Source organism: Neophocaena asiaeorientalis, unplaced genomic scaffold, assembly GCF_003031525.2.
Source record: "Neophocaena asiaeorientalis asiaeorientalis breed wild unplaced genomic scaffold, Neophocaena_asiaeorientalis_V1.1 scaffold689, whole genome shotgun sequence".
NCBI classification, from domain to species: Eukaryota; Metazoa; Chordata; class Mammalia; order Artiodactyla; family Phocoenidae; genus Neophocaena; species Neophocaena asiaeorientalis.
The window spans coordinates 2,301,236-2,321,325 of NW_020175666.1; the positions used below are offsets into that span (position 1 = coordinate 2,301,236).

At 47.9% G+C, this 20,090-nt stretch overlaps 1 protein-coding gene across 1 annotated transcript in view; it reads right to left on the reverse strand.

The window, feature by feature from the left end:
- Positions 1–3,356: 3,356 nt before the first annotated feature.
- CAPN14 (calpain 14) overlaps positions 3,357–20,090 on the reverse strand; it is a 29,924-nt gene continuing 13,190 nt past the window's right edge. The window contains 14 exon segments of the mRNA XM_024731519.1: positions 3,357–3,448; positions 5,087–5,203; positions 5,824–5,902; positions 6,564–6,632; positions 8,294–8,358; positions 10,882–10,939; positions 12,263–12,294; positions 12,297–12,318; positions 12,820–12,856; positions 14,383–14,586; positions 14,820–14,826; positions 17,027–17,194; positions 18,245–18,408; positions 19,450–19,524. Of these exon segments, the coding sequence (XP_024587287.1) occupies positions 3,357–3,448; positions 5,087–5,203; positions 5,824–5,902; positions 6,564–6,632; positions 8,294–8,358; positions 10,882–10,939; positions 12,263–12,294; positions 12,297–12,318; positions 12,820–12,856; positions 14,383–14,586; positions 14,820–14,826; positions 17,027–17,194; positions 18,245–18,408; positions 19,450–19,524 (1,189 nt within the window).

The window sequence follows — 20,090 nt, forward strand, 5'->3', positions numbered from 1 at the left end:
GTATGGTCTCCAGAGTTGCTTGGTCTGTGGTCCAGAAAAGCCCTCACTGACAACCTGGGCCTCTGACGAGTAAACCTTCTCCTGCTTCTGAAGTTCAAGGTGAGTGGAGGGCAGAGCCTGTGTCTGTGTGACGTGAGAGGAGCTTTAATAACAAGATGGCCCCTTTTGCAGGTGCCTGGCATTGGAGACGAGGGGTGCCCTCCAGAGGCCACACTTCAAGGAAGCAGTGATAGGTTCAGAGAGGGGAAGTAGAGGAAGAAGAGGAAAGTAGAAATGGGGTATGAAACCTTGGGCGTTTCAGAGGAGTGGTCGTTGTGAGTGACTGTGTTTTAAAAACAAAACTAAATAATAATGGTTGTAAAGAAAGACTTGTCCTGCCTAAGGAAAAAAAGAGCAGCTTCATTTACTGAGTGCCTACAGCATACCAGCATTATTTAATCTTCATAATGACGCAGTAACGTAGACATTTTGGGCTCTGTTTTACAAATGAGTAACCTGAGGTCCAATGTCATACAGCTAGAATATTCCTGCCCAACCTCTCCTCACTTTCATTCCTGTTGGATTTTGTACCCCTTCAGTCTTTGGGACTCTGGGAGAGCGTTGGTAACTCAGGTCCTGGGGCCAGTGACCCCAGAGGGCTGTCTTCGCAGAGCTCCCCAAGAGCTGGACACACAGCTTACTCCTCCACAAAGCCAGGCAGAGCTGGCCCCCTTTTACCTACCTAGGATCCACAAAACTAATTTTTTCCTTTTTGTCCATTATAAATCTTTTAAAACATATATTTCATTGGGAAAACATCAGCTTAGAAATCCTGGAGGCTAAAATCATTTCTCTAACCCAGTGGGACAACAGAAGGAAAGCAGTGCTCTGTACAGTAAGCTGCTGACTGCCCTGCCCTGGGCCTTAACTGGTATCTAGAAGGTTCTCTCTGGTGACTAAGTTTTTGTACAAAACATGAGAGAAAGGAAAAAAGAAAAGCAAGGATAAATAAAGGGCAGGTATTTTAGTCCCCTCTTGCACTGTCCTTTTAGCAATTAGAGTCCTTTTCTTCTGAGAGTTGAAGGCTTAGGACGGGACCCCCAGGTGTGCTCTGCCTGCCTGGGCTGGACTTCTAGACAGCCCTAGCTTCTGGACTCCCTGACTCACCTGTCTTGGCACCTGAGGACTGACTGCTTGCTCCTCCGTTGCTGGGCTTCTGGAATGCAGACTTTCCACCTGTCTTGGTCATGATAATCACCTGGCTTTTAACTTCTGGAAATCACTGATGTCCACCACTCACACCTTCAGCATAACTTCAGCCGGACCCTTGAACGGTCTACCCTGTCCTAGAGCCTTACTTGCCCCCCATGCCCTGGGGTGACAGAAGATGGGGAGGGGATATGTGGGTGGCGACATGGCTTTGCCCCTCATCTCCAGTACTCAGCTTTGGGGGGGCACAGAGGGAATCTGTGGGAGTGAAGGTTGGCAAGGCACAGGGTATCTGTGAGTTGCCACAGCGATACCTAAACTCAGGGGGGTGAGGGTAACACACGAGGGACAGGAGGGCAGCTCAGACCACCACCAAGAAGCCAAACGGGGGGCTTTATCAGAATTAATTGATTTGAATGCAGATCTCATCTGCACCAAGCAAAACCATCACACAAGTGTGATGAACGGAATAACGGTACGACCTTCCCATCACCCAAAACTCTGCAAAATGGCCTTCACGGTGCAAAGCAATAATAATTTAACTAAACCAAATATTTAAAATGGCAGGGTCAAAAGAGAGAAATAATGACAAATAAATAGACATAAAACTCTTTAAAAGACTATAATTATATGATGACTGTTTACAAAATCAGTAATACCTCATGTATTAGCATATGGCACTTTACGGTAAACCACTTCACATTTTATCATTTGGAATAAATAAAGGTTTTTATGCTTTGAAAGTGCCCCTTTCAAGTGCTCCTTCCTCCCGCACTGCCCGTCTACCAGGCTGTCAAACTTCCTTTAGTTCTGCCAATGGACACCCTTTTATCCCCTATTCAACCTCCTCCTTTAGTCTCCTATGGACCCGGAAACCAGGTAGTCATGTTTGTTAGAACAGTTTGTAAATTAATAATAAATAGAATTTTAGGGTTTCCCTGGTGGCACAGTGGTTAAGAATCCACCTGCCAATGCTGGCAGCATGGGTTCGAGCCCTGGTCCGGAAAGATCCCACATGCCGCGGAGCAGCTAAGCCTGTTCACCACACCTACTGAGCCTGCGCTCTAGAGCCCGCGAGCCACAACTACTGAGCCTGTGTGCCACAACTACTGAAGCCTGCGCACATAGAGCCCGTGCTCCACAACAAGAGAAGCCACTGCAATGAGAAGCCCACGCACCGCAACGAAGAGTAGCCCCCGCTTGCCGCAACTAGAGAAAGCCCGGGCAGAGCAACGAAGACCCAATGCAGCCATAAATAAATAAATAAATAAATAATTTAAAATAATAACAATAATAAATAGGATTTTAATGAATGGTTCTGGGTTGCTAACTTATGAGTAAAATGCATGGACCTTGGGAAATGGCCATTGTTCTGATTTTCTGCCTGGGTTCTGGGTTGGTAGGGATGTCAGGAAAGTGAGGGATCACTGTAGCACAAAAAATCGGATATACCGACCATCCGCTGATTAACTCTCCAATGCAGCATGGATTTGTTGTTCTTCTTTGGAGCAGATCCGATAGCCCATAGGTCAGGTAAACAGACTGACACCCATCACATGCAGAAGCCCTTTAAGAAGTCGGGTGTTCTAAATTCACTGGCACCCCCCAAATCCAACCATCGGGAGATATTGTCAGCAGAAGATCACGCAGTGACCCCAGATGCCAGATCCAGCCCATCCCACCTGGACCCTGACAGTTCTGTTATTTTCTGTGTTCTTAAAAGCTCAATGTATCCCCGCCCCACCCCCGGACAGTTAAAAGTTAGCCTATCCCTCTACCAGTTTATAGATGCCGGTACAGATGCCTACAAACATATCATTCCCTCTTCAGGTCTTGAAACCTAGACTATTACCCCAAATGTGAGAACACGGCATGTCTAAGGTCATTTAAGTTGGACACCTGTGGAGTCAGTATTGTATAAAGGAAAGCACACCAAACCTGGAATCAGCTTGCTTAGATGACGTTTCTGCTTGTGACAAGGTCGTGGTCACAAGGAAAGAGAGCTGGTCTTGACAAGTCCAAGGCAATCTTTCTGCCTCGCTGCTTCCCTCTTTGTATGCTGCCCGTCCAAAGGGGAGATCTGCAGAAAAGAAATCTTACCAGACGAGAAGGTGAGGGCTGGAGACACAGTCCTGAAGAACTGTAGGTGGGTTGAGCATGGGTTGGTCTCAACCAAAGGCCACCCTTGGGCCACATGCAGAGTCCTCAGTGAGGGCCAACGAGCGTCCAGCCTTCTCAGGAGTGCAGTCGTCATCAGCCACTGGAATAATGAGGAAGAAAATTATGATCTGTTCAGACCCATCTCTGACATTCAGTTCAGGATGCTTCATTTCTCAGTCACCAGGTCCTAGAGCCTGACGCAGGACTTGGGGCCTCCTCCCCCCTCACTCCCGGGAAGCCAGACAGGACATTTATGGAGAGCTTAGCCAGAAGGACCACACCATCCCATGGTAAGGATAAATCAACCTGAAATATAATCAACCTTGACTTCCCTTGGTGCCTGTGAATGATGATAGCCAAGATGCAGGCTGATTCTATGTTCAATTCTCAATGCAATTTTCCCCCAGGAATTCAATTTGGCGTGCCCGTGACAGCAGTGTGTAGGTGTGCGGGCCGACTGGGTAGCAGAGATCCAATAGAGCATAGTCTACATGTTTACATTTATGGGCCCATTTGTCTGACAGCTTTGTGTGGGTGTGATGAACGGTCCCTCTAACTCACATGGGGGGAACCTCTGGGGAAACCACTCCCCAGGCCAGTTCCATAAAAAGGGTGATGCTGGTGATGATGAAGATGAGAATGGTGAAGTTACCGGTGGGGTCACAGAAAAGCCCAGAGTGAAATTCCAGCAAGTTGGCTGCCACTCCCTGTAGGCCTCCTCGATGGCCTTGAGGATCTCCTCAAGGAGCCAGAGGTGGTCAGAGCTGGAGAGAACGTTAGACATCACCCAGCCAGCTCATCTCGCACACAGGGAAGCTGAGGCCCAGAGATGCAACGTGATGTGCTGACAGTCCCACAGGTGGTTACGAGGGGCGCTGTGGCTTCACCTTGGGTCTCGGTCCAGCTCTCTTGCCATGATAGCACGTTGCTTTCTAGGAGCCTCTGCTCAAGCTGTGAGCTGCCCTGCGTCAGGTGCCACTCTGATGGCTGTAGTGCTCTCTCAGTGCGGAGTATGTCGCTATGGGAGGATTGCTTGGGATCAGGTGTCCTTGGGGATCTGTGCTTGGGTATGGGCTCAGAAGTTCTAACCATTGCCCCTCCACCTGCATCCCACCTTCACACTCAAATATGGGAGTGATTGAGGGTAGATACACGTTGAGGGTCCCTATATCTTAGAAGCTTATTCCATAAACTGAACATCCGAGGTCAAGGAAGAAACCCCAGCTTTTCTTAGTCTCTTTCTAAGCAGCCCAAACGGAGGATGTGTCTTCGACAGAAAGGGCAGATGATTCAACTCCAGACTCCAGTGTCTCCACATCTGGCCCATAGCAGGTGCTCAGTAAATCTGTGCAGCTTGAATGGAAGGGGAAGACGGCCAGTGTCAGACACAGAGCTGTTTTCTCCTCAGTGCATCACCCTCATTCATTCAACAAACACTTGCACCTTCACATATGCCTGGCACACAGTGGGCGCCCAGTCATATTTGATGCACAAATGAATAAGTGCCACGAATACAGGGCTCCATCGTGCACTCAGCAGAACGAAGGGCACTCAGAACGCTTCTCCTTTATAAGTTAGTTCGGGTAGATGCAGCTAGGTTTCACAGGCACAGAGCCAGCGTTCCCCAGAGCTCCCTGCACTGGCAGCAGTCCTCTCTCGTGCTTGAACTGGGGACAGGTGGGCAATCCACGAGGACAACAGAGGAAGCCCGGGCCCTCCCTCATTCCCCCCAGCTCACCCTGCAGGTCCTCCACACGCAGCATCAAGCGGACAAAGCTGACGAAGGCCATCTGGAGGTCAGGGCTACCGTAGCGGACGAGCTTCAGCTGGCAGACGTCACCACTGAGCACGATTCCTGCATTGAACAAGGGTCCCCACCGTGGGTGCCGGAAACCTCATATCCAGCTCCCCTCCCACCTGAGGCCCCTTAAATTGTCCCTCCACTTCCGGGACCTGAATCCTAACAGCCTAAGATCTTCTTTTACGTGGTTCATTGTGAATTTTTCAATTATTTAGCCTATTAATTTTATTGTCTCTCCATTCTCCATCCCCGTCCCCTAGGCAACCAGCATGAGGATCTTTTTATCACGTGGGTTACTGGCCTTGAAGGCAGGAGGCAGTCTGCTTAGTGGTCAAGAGCATCTGCCTTGGAGTCTGGGAGTCCTGGAGTTAAGCCCCAGGCAAGTTAACTCCTCTGAGCTTCTATTTCTTCCTCTGTGAAGTGGGGATTAGAACAGGGTGTTGGCAAAGATTAAATGCGAGTATACATGTGCCAACCCTCAATAAATGTTAGCTGTGATGGTTTAGTTCTTCACGGATCCTGGTCTTTGGGCCTCTGAACTTGGGGAGTAACCCTACTCATTAGAAGATTGCAGGACGCCCCACACCCTGCCCAGCACCACTCACCCCCACCGCCCCATCCCCTGCCTGGTGTGCGCCCTGCAGCATCACCTCCCCACCCGCCTCCAGGCCTACCTGTGTCCCTCATGGCAGCCCGCAGCTGGGCCCAGTTCAGGCATCCTGAGAAGTTAGTGTCTTGCTTGTGGAAAACCTCCTGCGAAGAGCCCACACCAAAGGCTAAGGAAGCCAGGCGTTTCCAAGCCCCGCCTGAGAGCCCTCACACCCCAGCGTTAAGGCGGCAGGACTGCTGACTGTGAGGCTCCACCGGTAGGCCCGGCTGCCTAGACGAGAATAGGGCAGGGGGTCCCTGTCAGGATCCCACCTCCTCTCCCAGTTCTCCTTAAGGCTTTGTGAGAGTGGGCGGTCTTTCTGTTACGGGGGATGGAGAGTCTTGGTATAGGTAAACATGCCTAATCTGGGCACACCATCCAAACTTTGAAGGGCTTCCAACCTTATGACTCAGGAGACGGGAGGAGAGTTGTGAGCAATGATTGGAAAAGCAGGAGGGAGCCAATTTATGAAGGACTCTAAATGCCATGCTAAAGAGTGTGAACTCGACTGACGGCCATGGGGAGTCTCAAAAAATTTTTAGTAAGGAAGCGATGTGATCAGATGTCGCGTTAAAAATTCAGAAGACTATTGCAACAGGCTCTCTGAGTTCCGGAGAGAAAGGAGGAAACACTAAAAGGACATTAGGGAAGATTAGGTGAGTGGTTGGGTAGAAAGGGCTGAAAGGGAGAGGGGTACCTTATAGTTTTGCAGAATTGCCATTTCTGCACTGTCCCGTGGGAGGCGTGGTGAACACTTGTTCTTACCTGATAGAGCATCAGCTGCTTCCACGGGTCCCTGAATTCCTGGATACTCACGGTGCCGGACGCATTAAGCTGATAGCAGGGTTAAGGTCAAAGCCGCCAGGGGAGTTTTGTCCACACCTCTGGAGGCAGTAATGGGCCCTCCACACAGCAATGTGCGATTTGGGACACCCCATTCAATGTTAGCTATCCCTAGCTGGCCTCCCTTGACTGCTCAGTGCAGCCCAGGGCTCCCTGGCCCTTACTAGGAAAGGACAGAATGAGCTGGAACACAGCAGCACTGAGGAGAGGATGGTCTGATGATGGTGATGATGACAGTTACCATTTAGTGAAGCAGGGTATTCTGACATGGCCAATCTGATGCGATTTAAATAAAAAATAGTAACTCTTTTTTTCACTGTTGTCAAAACAAACTCATGGAAGGAGTCAGGCACAGGGTGGCTAAGGATGCCTCTTACATTCAGTCATTTTATGAACGGTTAAAAGCTGAATGCTTAGCCCTGTAGACCACGTCCAAGTACCCCCGCATCAGAGAGACTGGCTCAAAAACACCATGACACACCACCTCTCTTTGAGCCCTGATGGTGGGCCTAGCACTGAGCTATACACTTGACCTATGGAACTTCATTTTCACCTAGTAGGTGGGGTAGGTACTAACTCCTCCCTCTTATGGATGAGGAAATGAGGGCTCAGAGAGCATGATCTTGTCCAAGTTCATACAGCTGCTGACCAGGCTGGGACCTGCCCCAATGCCTGCCTACCCGATCACCATCCCACACTGCCCACAGCCTCTGCAAAGTTTCTGCCAACATTCTTTATATTTGCAACCCCTCTCACAGTATCCATTCTATGTGCCTCTCTGTGGCGTGGGTAATTAAACTCCGAATAACTTAAGGCAGAGGGTTTGCTAGAAAAATGACAGTGTTGAGAACGAGGAAAGCTGATTTCGCGGCATGTCGTGGAACTCCCCAAGCTCTGGCTTCCTGATCTGTAGATGGAGGCAGCTGCTGCCCCATCACCAAATGGAAAACTCAGGACCCTGAGTAACCCTCCAGTAACCTGGAGAATTGTTACTAACCGCCACCCTGCTGCTGCCTCACCCTCGCTGTCAGGAAGTAAGCTTATTGTTATTCATAACAATATTGATCACTTTTCGATGACAGTTCTGTCCTAAGCACTTTACGTGGGTTATCTCATTTGTATTCATATACAAATCTTACAGAATAGGTTTCGTTTGGGGGATTTTTTTTTGTATTTTGGCTGCTATTTTTGGGGTCTTCGTTGCTGCTCACGGACTTTCTCCAGTTGCGGCGAGCGGGGGCTACTCTTCGTTGCGGTGCACGGCCTTCTCATTGCGGTGGCTTCTCTTGCTGCGGAGCACGGGCTCTAGGTGCACGGGCTTCAGTAGTTGTGGCACATGGACTCAGTAGTTGTGGCGCCCGGGCTTAGCTGCTCTGCGGCATGAGGGATCTTCCCGGACCAGGGATCGAACCTGTGTCCCCTGCATTGGCAGGCGGATTCTTAACCACTGCGCCACCAGGGAAGCCCCAGAATAGGTTTTAATACCATCTCTGTGCTGCACATGAGGGCCTGGGGCACAGTGAGGCTAAGTGACTAGTCGGAGATCACAGACCTAGTAAGTGCTAGGGTTGGGATTCAACCCCAGGCCGCCTGGCTCCAGGGCAAAGCTCTCAAACAGCAGAATGCATCCTCCCACAAACCCAAAAAGATACATCCAGTAGGGCCAGGATCCCCTGGCAAGCCTCGAGGCTGAAGAGAGGCTGTTCGCTCCTTAGACCTGTGAAGGAACAGAAAGAGTCTGCATGGGCGTGGCCCCAGGACTGCATGGCCCTTTTCTGAACAGGAAGAGGCAGTGCTGTCTAGGCCGGCCATAGGGTCCGATGACCACCATTTACGTTGGGGCAGGAAGAATGAGAACAGTGGAGACGGAGAGAGAAGGCTTAGAGGGGATTCCTACATCCAAGTAATACAGTAAAACCCTGCAGAGAACATTCTGGTTTTGCTTCACAGTAGGTCAGATGAACATGGCCCTGTGTATCGGGGGGCTGGGATGGGGGCAGACAGGATGATAGAGTCACAGGCTCCCCAGTCTGAAAGGGCACCTTTTTCAAGCTCCCACCCAAACTGGGAGACAATCTCAGATGTCCTGACAGATGGCCTGTCGGTTCTGGGAGCTCACTTTTTCACATGGATCCATAGCTCCAAGTCAGGAGAAATTTGTCACGTTAATTCCAAAGGAAGCTCCTGTAAAACTCACTCACTAGTCCTAGTTCTACCTCCAGAAAAGCATAAACAGGTATTTGTCGCCTCTTCGACTCCTCCCCTCCATTCAAAACATCTAAACATTTCTCCATCGGTTCCCCAGATGATATGGTTTCTAAACCCTCACCTCCCTCTTCTACGCACTTTGCTTTGCGAGCGTCTCCCTAAAATATGGCACCAAGACTGGAACGCACTCCTGCAGCTGCAGGTGGAGTAAGCAGAGCACAGTGGGTCTATCACTTCCAACATTTTCAGTCCACATTTCCCAAATTAGGTTCCAAGGGAGACGTTTTGCAGAGAAAGGGTTTTGAGTTCAAATACATTTGAAATATTCTGTATCTATGACCCTGGTCTCCATCACCATGTACCTTAGCACGTGATCCGTGTACAGGAGCCAACGTCGAAATTTTGTTTAATGCAGCATTTCCTAAGCACAACTGACCATAGAATCTAACCCATTTTACTTCATGGAGCACTTACTAAAACCTCTCGGTTTCTAACATTTCTTGGAACACAATTTCAAAAACACACACTAAATGCTTCCATTAAATACCGCCTGAATTTGGATTCGCTTATTTAGCAGCAACTTGAAACTATTAGCACATGTTAAGCTCAAGGTCAACTAAATTAACCAGATAGCTTTCAAATTAACTGCCACAAAGATGAGGTCTCTTCTGTTAGGAACTTGTGCAACTGATTTTTTAAATATTATAAAGTGGCAGATTTTAATTGTCACCCTGACTACATTTCATCTTTTTGGCTTGGGCACAGCTTGTGGTGAACATTCTGAATTTTCATTCTGTTGGCTATAATATTAATTATTCCTCCCAGTTCTGTGCCCTCTGCAGATCTGATAAGCCTGCATGCCATGTCTTCTTCCAAGCCATTGATAAAAGCTGAGGAAGTGTAAGGGGACCAAGGGCAGAATACAGAGACTCTCAACTAAATACCTAAAACGTATAGGCTCTGACCCATAACATAGAATTATCTCTCTGGGTTCATATTTATATAACTCTCGGGATTGATGATGAAACTTGTGAATCATATTGCAACTTTCCAACCCACATTTCCTCGTTTATTATGGAAGACTTTACCAACTATTTTGCCAAAAGCTATAGTAGCTCTATCAACCAGAAACCCTCTCATAGGAATAAATGAAAGCAATGTGTCCATCCATTCTTTCAAAAATCATTTTGCATACTTGTGATTAATGCCTTAAAAATTTTAATGTGCAGAAGCCATCTCTTTTACAATTTTTTTTGAGGTGTAGGGTGGGGCTGCATCTCATATTGTATAATTTCTAGAGTCTCCCTTTCTGGCTCTTTTATGATACCCGAGTTTGGCTTTGAGAAACCATCTGGAAATTATACAGTTTCTGAGTGTGTTTGGGTTTGAAATCTTGGCTTCATGTAAAGGAGAAGCAATCACGTATTTCAGGTAGCAAATACCCTTTAATTGTTTGGTTTACTTTTTTTCAAAATCATGTTTTTCTCACTCAAAATATACACATAAAATACTTTTATATGGGCTTTAAGCTTTTCTGATGATTTATCCCAAGCTTCATACAAAGGCATCCACACCGCCCATCTGCAGTTCTCCTTCGTGATGTGCTCCTATCAGATTTCTGTGGGTTAATCAATTTAACTATGAGCTCATCAGAGAGCTCTCTGGTAAGCTAGTCGATACTTAATATTTATTTGCCGGGTTGAGAAAATGAATGCCATTCTTCCACATGGACTTTATATGCCAAGAAAGAAATATTCAGCTATTCTTCTCAAATTAGCAAACTAGCAGAAATCTTCATTTTCACTGCCGTCTGTCTTTACACACTCAACTAAGCAAAAAAAAAGAACAATTTTCTAAGCTGCATGAATTCCTCTACCTCTTTGTCAGACCACACGACCCACCCTGGTATAAGACACAGCTCCTGGGGGGACCAGTGGGCATTCACATGTCCCACCAGGAGAAAGAGAAATAGACCCAGAGTTCAGAAAAGTTGTGACCCCTGAGTCCTACAGGATGACTCTGAAATACTCACCTGCCCAGGGCATGTGGTTCGGGATCTTCTGCAGTTGGACTGCACTTATTTCTGGATGCTGGAGCAGAAGCACAGTGGTAGAAGAGAATCATCACTGCTGAAGGCTCGTTAGATGCAGAGGGCCCACAGCTATAGGGCGTTGGGAAAGGCCTCTCCCACATCTGCTCAGGGTGGCACATATGCCATTTCTGGGCAGAATAAGCGACACCATTTTCCTGCACATAAAGAACATGACTAGACGTATAATTAAATCTGGAATTTCATAAGAACTTCTACAACAGTTTAGCTGGGTGCCAATTTCAGAGCACCCCAGCAGGGCAGGACTCTTAAGAGGTAGACTAATAGCGGTGATTCTCAAACTGGGTTCTACAGAGATGCTTTGAAAGTTCAGCAATTGGGTCTCAGTTTTATTATTAATAAACTATCCTTAGCCAAGAGTCCAGATTTCCATTTTAGAGTTCAGAAAAGCAACCCTTTACATGAACATTTAACTTTAGAACATATTAATGCAATATAAGTACCATAAATTTGAGCTTATAAAATGGCTATAAGTTATCTGTTCATATTAATCTGTTTTATATATGTTAGGTTTCTCTGTGAGATTCCATTTGATAAAAAGGACTGCCGTAAAAGATGTTTGGAAACCCCTGGTATGGAGGAAAACTTTTATAAACAACACACATAAGATTCTGATGTATCCTCTCTGATGACATTAAGCAAAATGCCAGTGGTGAAGATGAGAGAAGACGGGAGGGGAGGCAACTTGTGAATTAAATCAGGAGTGTTACTAACACAGGCAGTTCATGTTCTTCCAGTTGTAATGACATCACTCAGATGTCAGGCCCAGATTTCTTGCCCTGTTTCTAAATGTATTTCGCATCCTTCAGGTTAGGGACGGGGTGGCCTCTTGGGTCAGCCCAAGGAAAGAACTGGAAGGGACCAGGAGGGTAGCCTTCCTCCTCCCCAATGCCTCTTACCGGTTCCACCCTCACCAACCCGCCCACGGGGTCATCTCCCTGGACGTCTTTCCCCCAGACCCCCGAGGGCTCATCACTGCCAGGCTCCACCCACACCTAACACTGAGTCTCACCTCTGCCATATTCCATTGTCACAGGGATTAAAAATTAAAGTTGTTTTTCCTACAAAAAATCAATGTAGCTTCCAAGAACGGATATGCATTTTACAGGAGCCTTCTGGAAACAAGAGCTCTACTCATTTGTCTACAACCTTGAGGGCTTTCATAGAAAGTGGCAGTTTGGGGACTAGAAAGCCTTAAATCACAATTTACACACAGGGTCAGGCAGATGCAAACCCACCCGCCATGGGATTATAGGCTCCACAGCGTGCCCTGCTCCTTGCTACCTCCCTTGGTTCAACTTACCTTTTCAAAGAGTTGGGTGAAGGATTCATCCTGCCCTCCATTTGGTCTACAGTTTCCTATAGGAACAGACACACAGAAGGACTTGGTCATTCCCCTGGATGAACGGACTCTCGTGCACACTCTAATGTGCTCACGGCTCCCAGGCCTCTGAAATCTGTGAGTCTGACCTCGAGTGCTGGTTTAAATGTTTTACCATAGCACTCACCCACATCCCTGTTTCTCCAGTCGTCACTGGCTTTGGGGAAGTAGCAAACCGTGAAAGGGGCAGAAGAAACACCGGGTAGAGAGAAACAGAAGGACATGGAGGTGTGACTCATGCATCTGGGGCTCCGGGCCTTCAATGCCAAGGACCTGACCAGAGGGCAGTTATTTTGGTGCAAAAACAGCAGAACCTGCATACTTCTAGGGCACGATAGATAACATACTATGTGTGCCATAGAGTAGGGCCTGCAGGATCTGCAGACCTCTTCCCCTGACCCCTGAATGTGAGGGGAGAAGCCCCCCTTCCCAGCTCTGTAAACGGTCCCCATCATGTGGAATTCCACCTGACAACTCACCTTAGGGAAGATGACACTTGAATTGCGGCCAATTTCACTGAGGGGGGAGAAAAGACCGAATTACTTCTTGGGGATCATTTTGGGAACGTTTTGACCAATATTCTCCCACCCCTGGGAACTCACCTTCCCAGTTCCTTAGCTGACGCCCCACTTGCCCTTGAAGTGTGCAGTCTGGCACAGGGCTCAGCACACGGCTGTACCTCCCCACGTGCCCTGTGTTCTCGCCCCACGGCCTTTGCTCAAGCAGAACCCTCCTCCCCGTGTGCCCTTTCCTTCCCCCACCCTCATCTAACTACTCCCACTCATACGTTCAGACTCAGTGGTCTCACGAGGCAGTGAGGCCTGGGGCCAGGATAAACTATCTATGCCCGAAATATGATGGAAAAAGAACTGGGTTCTAAGCACTGAAGGGCTGTCATGTCAGAACAATCATAGGCAAAATACGGGCTTACCTCATGTCACTGTGTCGGCGTTAGTGCAGTTTTTTACAGATTGAAGGTTTCTGGCAACCCTGCATAGAGCAAGTCTATGGGCACCATTTTTCCAACAGCATTGGCTCACTGCCTGTCTCTCTGTCACACTTTGGTAATTCTCGCAATATTTCAAGCTTTTTCATGATTATATTTGTTAACTGTGATCTTTGATCAGTGATGTTACTATTGCAAAAAGATTCTAACTCGCTGAAGGCTCAGACAATGGTGAGCATTTTTTAGCAGTCATGTTTGTTTTTTTTTTTTTGGGCCGCACAACTCGGCATGCAGGATCTTAGTTCCCCGACCAGGGATCCAACCTGCGCCCCCTGCAGTGGAAGCGCAGAGTCCTAACCACTGGACAGCCAGGGAGTCCCCGAGTATTTTTTAATTAAGGGATGCACATTGTTTTTTTAAGACATAATGCTGTTGCACACTTCATAGACTACAGTACAGTGTGAACATAATTTTTATATGCCCTGGAACACCAAAAACATCCTGCGACTCTCTTTAACACAGTATTTGCTTTATTGCAGTGGTCTGGAACTAAACCTGCCGTATCTCCGAGGTAGGCCTGTAATAAGTTTGGCTGGGATGAGTGTATATTGATTCGTCTGAGCCTGATGGTTGATGGCAGCCCCCCTCAACTGAACAAACCCTGTGCATCTCTTAGGAATCACCACGTCCTTGAGGCCACCCCTGCTTCCCCCAGGACCATGGAAGGGTGGCTCAGATGCTTCTCCTTGGTGCTCTCCAAACACCCTGGACAGATAAACGCTTACTCCAGACACAGCATAACATAAATAACTGTTCATACGTCCATGTCCTTTCCAGCCTTTGAGCCCCTGGAGGGCAGGGGCCAGACCTGTTCTAGCTTTTTCTCTCTACATCCAGCAGAGTGTTCATTTGTTAGAAGGAGAGCAGGGAGGAAGAAGTGAGGGATGTCTCCGCGCAGACCGCTGCCCTGCTCTCCTGCTCACTCTGTCCCCTGTGTTGGTCACAGAGAACCCCGTCCTCTGCCATTTTCGCCTCACCCTGCCCCCCTCCCCTGGCCCAAGTGGACCCCAACCTCCGGGAGAGGCCTGGACCTTACTAAAAGAGGCGCTTCCTGGAGAAGACTCTGAGGATGAACTCAGACTCCTGGTGGGACTCAGATGTGCAGGGCACAATGACGTATGTCCCAGGCTCCAGCCACAGCTCCCGACTCACTTCCTTCTCTCTGAGAAACGTCGCAGGCCAATTCAGGGGAGCATTTTTCCAGAAGAACCTGGGAGGCAGTCTCCTCTGGTCATCATAGCTCTGTGGGTAGAGGACGGGCACCTTTGCTGGAACCCTACATGAGGTTGAATAAATATGTTGACTGATTTGACTTTGTGTTAAAAACAATATCATACACAAGATGAGGTGAGGAATGTCACTGTGTCTGCACTTTCCACTTTACAGTTGAGGGTCTGAAGTTCAGACAAGTTAGGTCATCTGCACAAAGTCACCTAGCAGGTAAGAGTCTCAGCCAGGATTGGAATTCAGGACAGCTGAGCTCCAATGTCCACATTCTTGATACTTCTTGAAGCTGCCTCCATGTATGTGCTACCATTTCAAGGTTGATTATGACATGATTATGCTCATAGGTACAGACGGACCACCAGCCATCTCCCTCCATACAGGTCAACTGGATACTCCGTGTCATCTCAGTGAAAGCAGCCTCATAAAGCAGAAAGAGTACTGGCCAAAGCTCAGAAGACCCAGATCAGAGGTCTGGTTTGTGTTTTGTTTTATCTCTTATTTTTATTCTCTCTTTCTCTCTCCCTCTCTCTTTTATATCCCCCTTTGGCCCTATTTTTCTCTCTTGCTTCCTCTTCCCTCGGCTCTCATGCAGGGCTATGGAGGGAGGGGAGATCCATAAGGGGGTATGCACACAGTTGCTGCTGAAGACACTATCCACCGCATAAAGACATTTCCTAGATTCCACTTAGGGCTGGGGAAACAAAATGTACCTCTTGGCGATACATGCTTTCTTTATTGAGACAATGAGAACTAGAAAATCAGCCCTTTGCTGTCTTTGCCCTGGCTGCCAGGAATCTCAGAACTAAATTTTATAATCAGCTGCAGTAGCTGTTCTAGGTTTAGTGCTCCTGGTAGAATTAACTGCTTTCCTATCCCTCATCTATTTATAACTTTTTTCTCGCCTTTTGAATTCTGTAACTGGTTCATAGTTTTGTTCTGTTTATACTTTTTATTGTAGGTTGACCCAATTCTATTTAGGAATAGGCTTGATATAAGTAGCTTTTTTTATATGAAATAGTAGAATTTAATAGAAATTCACAGCATTTTAGATTTGTCTAGATTTACCAATGTCTATATTGCGATCTGGCATCATTTATACTATTTCCTAGACATTTTTTTGAATTTTATTTTATTTTTTTATATAGCAGGTTCTTATTAGTTACCTATTTTATACATGTTAGTGTATATGTGTCGATCCCAATCTCCCAATCCATCCCACCACCACTCCTCGACTAAATAACTTTTTCTTTTAAAATTAATAGGCAACTTTGGGAGTGCTCAGTTTTCCCTCAGGAGGAAAACAAAATACCCAAAGCGACCCAAGACACCCAATGCAAAATGGTTTCTTTGCAAAACCCTTTTACTCGATTCAGTCCAATCTGAGAAAATTAAGTTTTTCACTCCTGTTTTCTTTGGGAAACAAAGAATATCTGCCACCCTTCAGAGGCTGGGATAGGTCAGGCCTTCTTAACTGATCCCTCTAGTCTGCCACTGCAGCTGAAACACAGAGCTGTTGCTGTCCTCTGCCTGTGTTTCTGTTTTGTTTTCCCAGCCTTTGTCCCTTGTCCCCGAGTAGGTGGGCTGCATGGGCTCCTGATGTCCCATCTGTTATAGATCTATCTTATTATGGGCTTCATAACTCAGGCAAGATCGTGATTTTCCATTCTTCCTATGTTGTGACAGTCTTCAATATTAGCCCTAAGTATTTATGTAGGGATTTAATCGATCCTAAAATTTATTGGCTCTGCGTCAGGCTCAGACCTGTCTATGGAGGTATAAGGACTTTGGGGGGCCCTTGGATAGAAAAGAACAGCAGATGCTCTTTACTCGCACACACAGAGGCAGTTGGCATTATTGCCAGACCTTCCCGTGGCTCCTTACATAAGGCTGCTGCAGTCTCAGTGAGCCCGGGACATCACTCCCTACCAGGGCCAGCCTGGCAAGTGTGCAACTCACCTTGCTCACCTGAAAAACAAACAAGAGAGGCCTCGTTAGGCAGTGAGTCCAGCTCTTTCACAAGCATGAATTCTAACGGGGGCTGGTATGCAAGAAGACTCTACCCAGAGGCCACTTCCCCTCCCATAGGACTTGCTGTTCCAGTCAGTGACATTTTAATCCATCATCAGAAATCCTGGAAAAAGGTGAGGCAAGGTAAGCTTGGCTTTTGGGGAGGGGCAAAGGGAACTAGAATTAACTGTACCAGCTGTGTGCCAGGCACAATGATAAGCACTGCTACACGATCTTCTTTTACTCCACCTTTTGCATAAATATCATTGTCCCCATTTTACAGATGTAGAAACTGATGTTCAAATGCAAGAAGGTGGCTTGTTCTAGGTCACATATTCCCAAGGATTTGCACCCATGGTAGACAGAGAAGGATGTAGGTAGACAGAGATGGATGGTAAAGAGGACAGGAAACAGGAAGAAAGGATAAGACTCCACGAGAGGCCCACCTACCCTGAAGAGGTAGAAGCCAATGGTGAGGTGAGGCTTCTTGTTGCGGTGCCTGTGCCTGGGCTTCCAGAGCAGGGACACCAGCACACTACAAGGCATCTGGAACCTCCTGCCCTCCTGGGGCCTCCAGACCGACAGCAGGAACTTCGGGTTCTTCCAAAATGTGTCTGGGGCAGAACATAGCCAAGGTGAGACAGGCTCCCCTAGCATCCTGCTTGCCAAACCACAGAGAGGAGCACAGACCCAGGGTGCTGTCCCGGGATTCCCACCCAAGGTCCACCTGGACAGAGCTGGGGTCCACCTGGACAGAGCTGCACATAAGCTAAGGCTTGGTCCCCATTAAAATGCTGCTCCCCTGGGACCACAGGCACGTCCTCTTCAGTTAGTTAACAGTCACTGACCCAGGCAGTGAACATCTCCAGGACACAAAGTCTGTGCCAGGCAGTGTGCTGGGCAAAAGCTACAGTGGAGAGTAACTCTCAGGTCTGTGTGTCCATAGAAGAACCCGAGGTGGAAGAGGTGGGAGGGAAGGGGACAGAGCTGTGGGGACCAAGCCTTAGCTTATGTGCAGATTCAGCCTTTGGGGGGACACTGTGGGGGAGATGAAGGCAGAGCCAGGGCCACCCGGGCCCCGCTGAGATCTTACCCCCTTCAAATCTTTCCTACCCAAGAGATGGCCCATTGTGGAGAAAGGGACACAGTCCCCAAACCTCTCCACTTGGAGAATGTATACACTTTCATCTCCTATACCTGATGACCTGGGAATCCTTGACTTTGTTTCTCTACCAAACTCTAGGTAAGGTGGGCCTGATACATACGATATAAATACTATTTCAATCCTGCCTGTTATGGGGTGGTTACTTCAGCATATCAGTGACCTTATCCTAAAACCACAGAAAGATGTGACCCAACCTTCTACTATGCCTGTGCGCCTGTGGCCGCCTGGTGCCCATTAGGAAAGGGAACCCTCTGGAAAGATACACCCCCAAGAGGTAGGCAGCCTGACTGAGAATTCTACGCCCTGGTGCAAATTAGGACAAAGGTGCCCCATCTTCCTGGTTCACATAGCCCGGGGCCAGCGCACACAGCTTGGCCAGCAAAGCCCCCTCACCTTCAGCCAGGGGCCCTGGGCAGCGGCTCTGTCTGCAGCCCCACCTTTGCCTGGAGAAGCTGCCCCTTTAGACCCAAGAGCCCCTGTCTCCTGTGCACAGGCTCACCTCAGGGTGACTTTGTCGGGCCACCAGCCGTGGTCCCTTTCTCCCATCTCCCCTCCAGCATGGTGTACGACCACTTCTGGACCACCTCCTGATTCAGCAGGCCTGGGCTCAGTTTACAGATGACCAGAAGCATGAAATGTGCTTTAAAGTCCTGCAGTGTCATCCTGTGTAGAGGACGAAGGAGATGACATCCAGTCATGAGGACCAGAAGGGAGGCTGCAACTAAGTAATGGGCATCCCAGCCATCTGCTGGACCCAGGGCTCCAGCCTCCACACCCCCATGCAGAGCTGAGCTGGCTTTGGACCCATGAGACTGGGGCTGGATGCACCAGTGTGAGGGTCCATCTCGGGCAGGTGGTGCTACCAAGAAACCCCACCCTGTGGCTGGAAGCAGCCTCCAACAATGGCTACCTGAGGGCGATGTTCTTGGGCCACTGATGGTGGTGATAAAGTGGAATTGGGGCATTCATAGCTAGTCAATTGATTTACACATGTTCAATAAGAATTGCACAAATCAGTTCCTCATCATCAATTGATAAAAATCTTCGCCCCAGTTGGCTAATGTTGTACCCCAAGGCGTGTTGTCTGAACCAGCTCAGTTTACTATCTGTAAACAGAAATAATAGTATTTGCAGGACTCTTGAGTTCAATGACCACTTACTTCAAGAGCGAAAGGGACACAGCAGTCTGAAAAGGATGGGTACAGGGAGAGAAGAGACAGCGTGGGAGTTAATAGTAAGGGTGAAAAGTGGAAGGAACGGGGAACAGGTGGGTCTCATGTCAGACACCCAGAAGCAGCGTCAGCTCAGGGTGTCTGGTGGCCTTTCATAAAAAGGGGTGAGAGGCTTCGGGGCAGGTGGGGGTAGTATTGCTTTGCTCTGGAGAGCACAGGTGCGGTGGTTTATAGTCGGCAAGAAACAGAAGTCGGAGAGGAGGCAGTGGCCACACCCACCCTCTGCTTTGAGCACCCGCTGAGTTCCATGCCAGGGGTCTCTGCTCTCATCACAGAGACTGTGACTGTTTGATTGCCCTGCTAGGCCATGAGCCCCTAAAGGGTCTTCTTGATCTCTGTATAAGAGATCTTGTCTCTTGATCTCTCTTGATCTCATGTATGCCTGGCATACATGAGGCACCCTATAAACGTTTGCTGGATGGATGTCCTAATGTAAGCCAGGGCATGTGCCCCAAGTCTCTGAGTCAAATACCAGAATTCTCCATCATCATCTTTCCTCAGCAGCAGAATCTTCTCCTTGAGGCTCAGTAGCTCCCACATACTTGAGCTGAAAACAGAAAAGAGATGTTTTCATGGGGAAGGAAAGGATTGAGAGGGACATGCAGGAAATTCTTCAGTAAATGCTCTATAGTGTTGCTATTTATTCTCATCTTCATACTGCTTGCAGACAATTACATCTCACATCCTCTATTATGAAAGCAACGTGTGACATTAATTCATCACTTACTCTGAGCGAAGTTCTGGGCTAGGCTCTTGACATATTTTATTTCATTTAAGGCTAACAGCAACTTTACAAAGTAGGGATTTTTATTGCCATTTTAGAGATTAGGAAACTGAGGTTAAAAGAGATTAGGTCACTTGCTTGAAGTCACAAAGTTATTAAATGTCAGAACTAGCATTGGAACCTATGTTACTATTGGGTTCTTTTCCACAGCCCATCATCTTGGACTTCTGTTTCTGGCTACAAAGGAGTAGGGCTTTCATGTACCACTTCCCCACTATAAACAACTAAAAATGCGACAAAATACAAGAAACAACTGTTCTTGGACATTAGACAGCAGGCAGCACAGAATTGTGACCCCAAGAGGAGGGAGACAAATAAAGTGAGCCCTA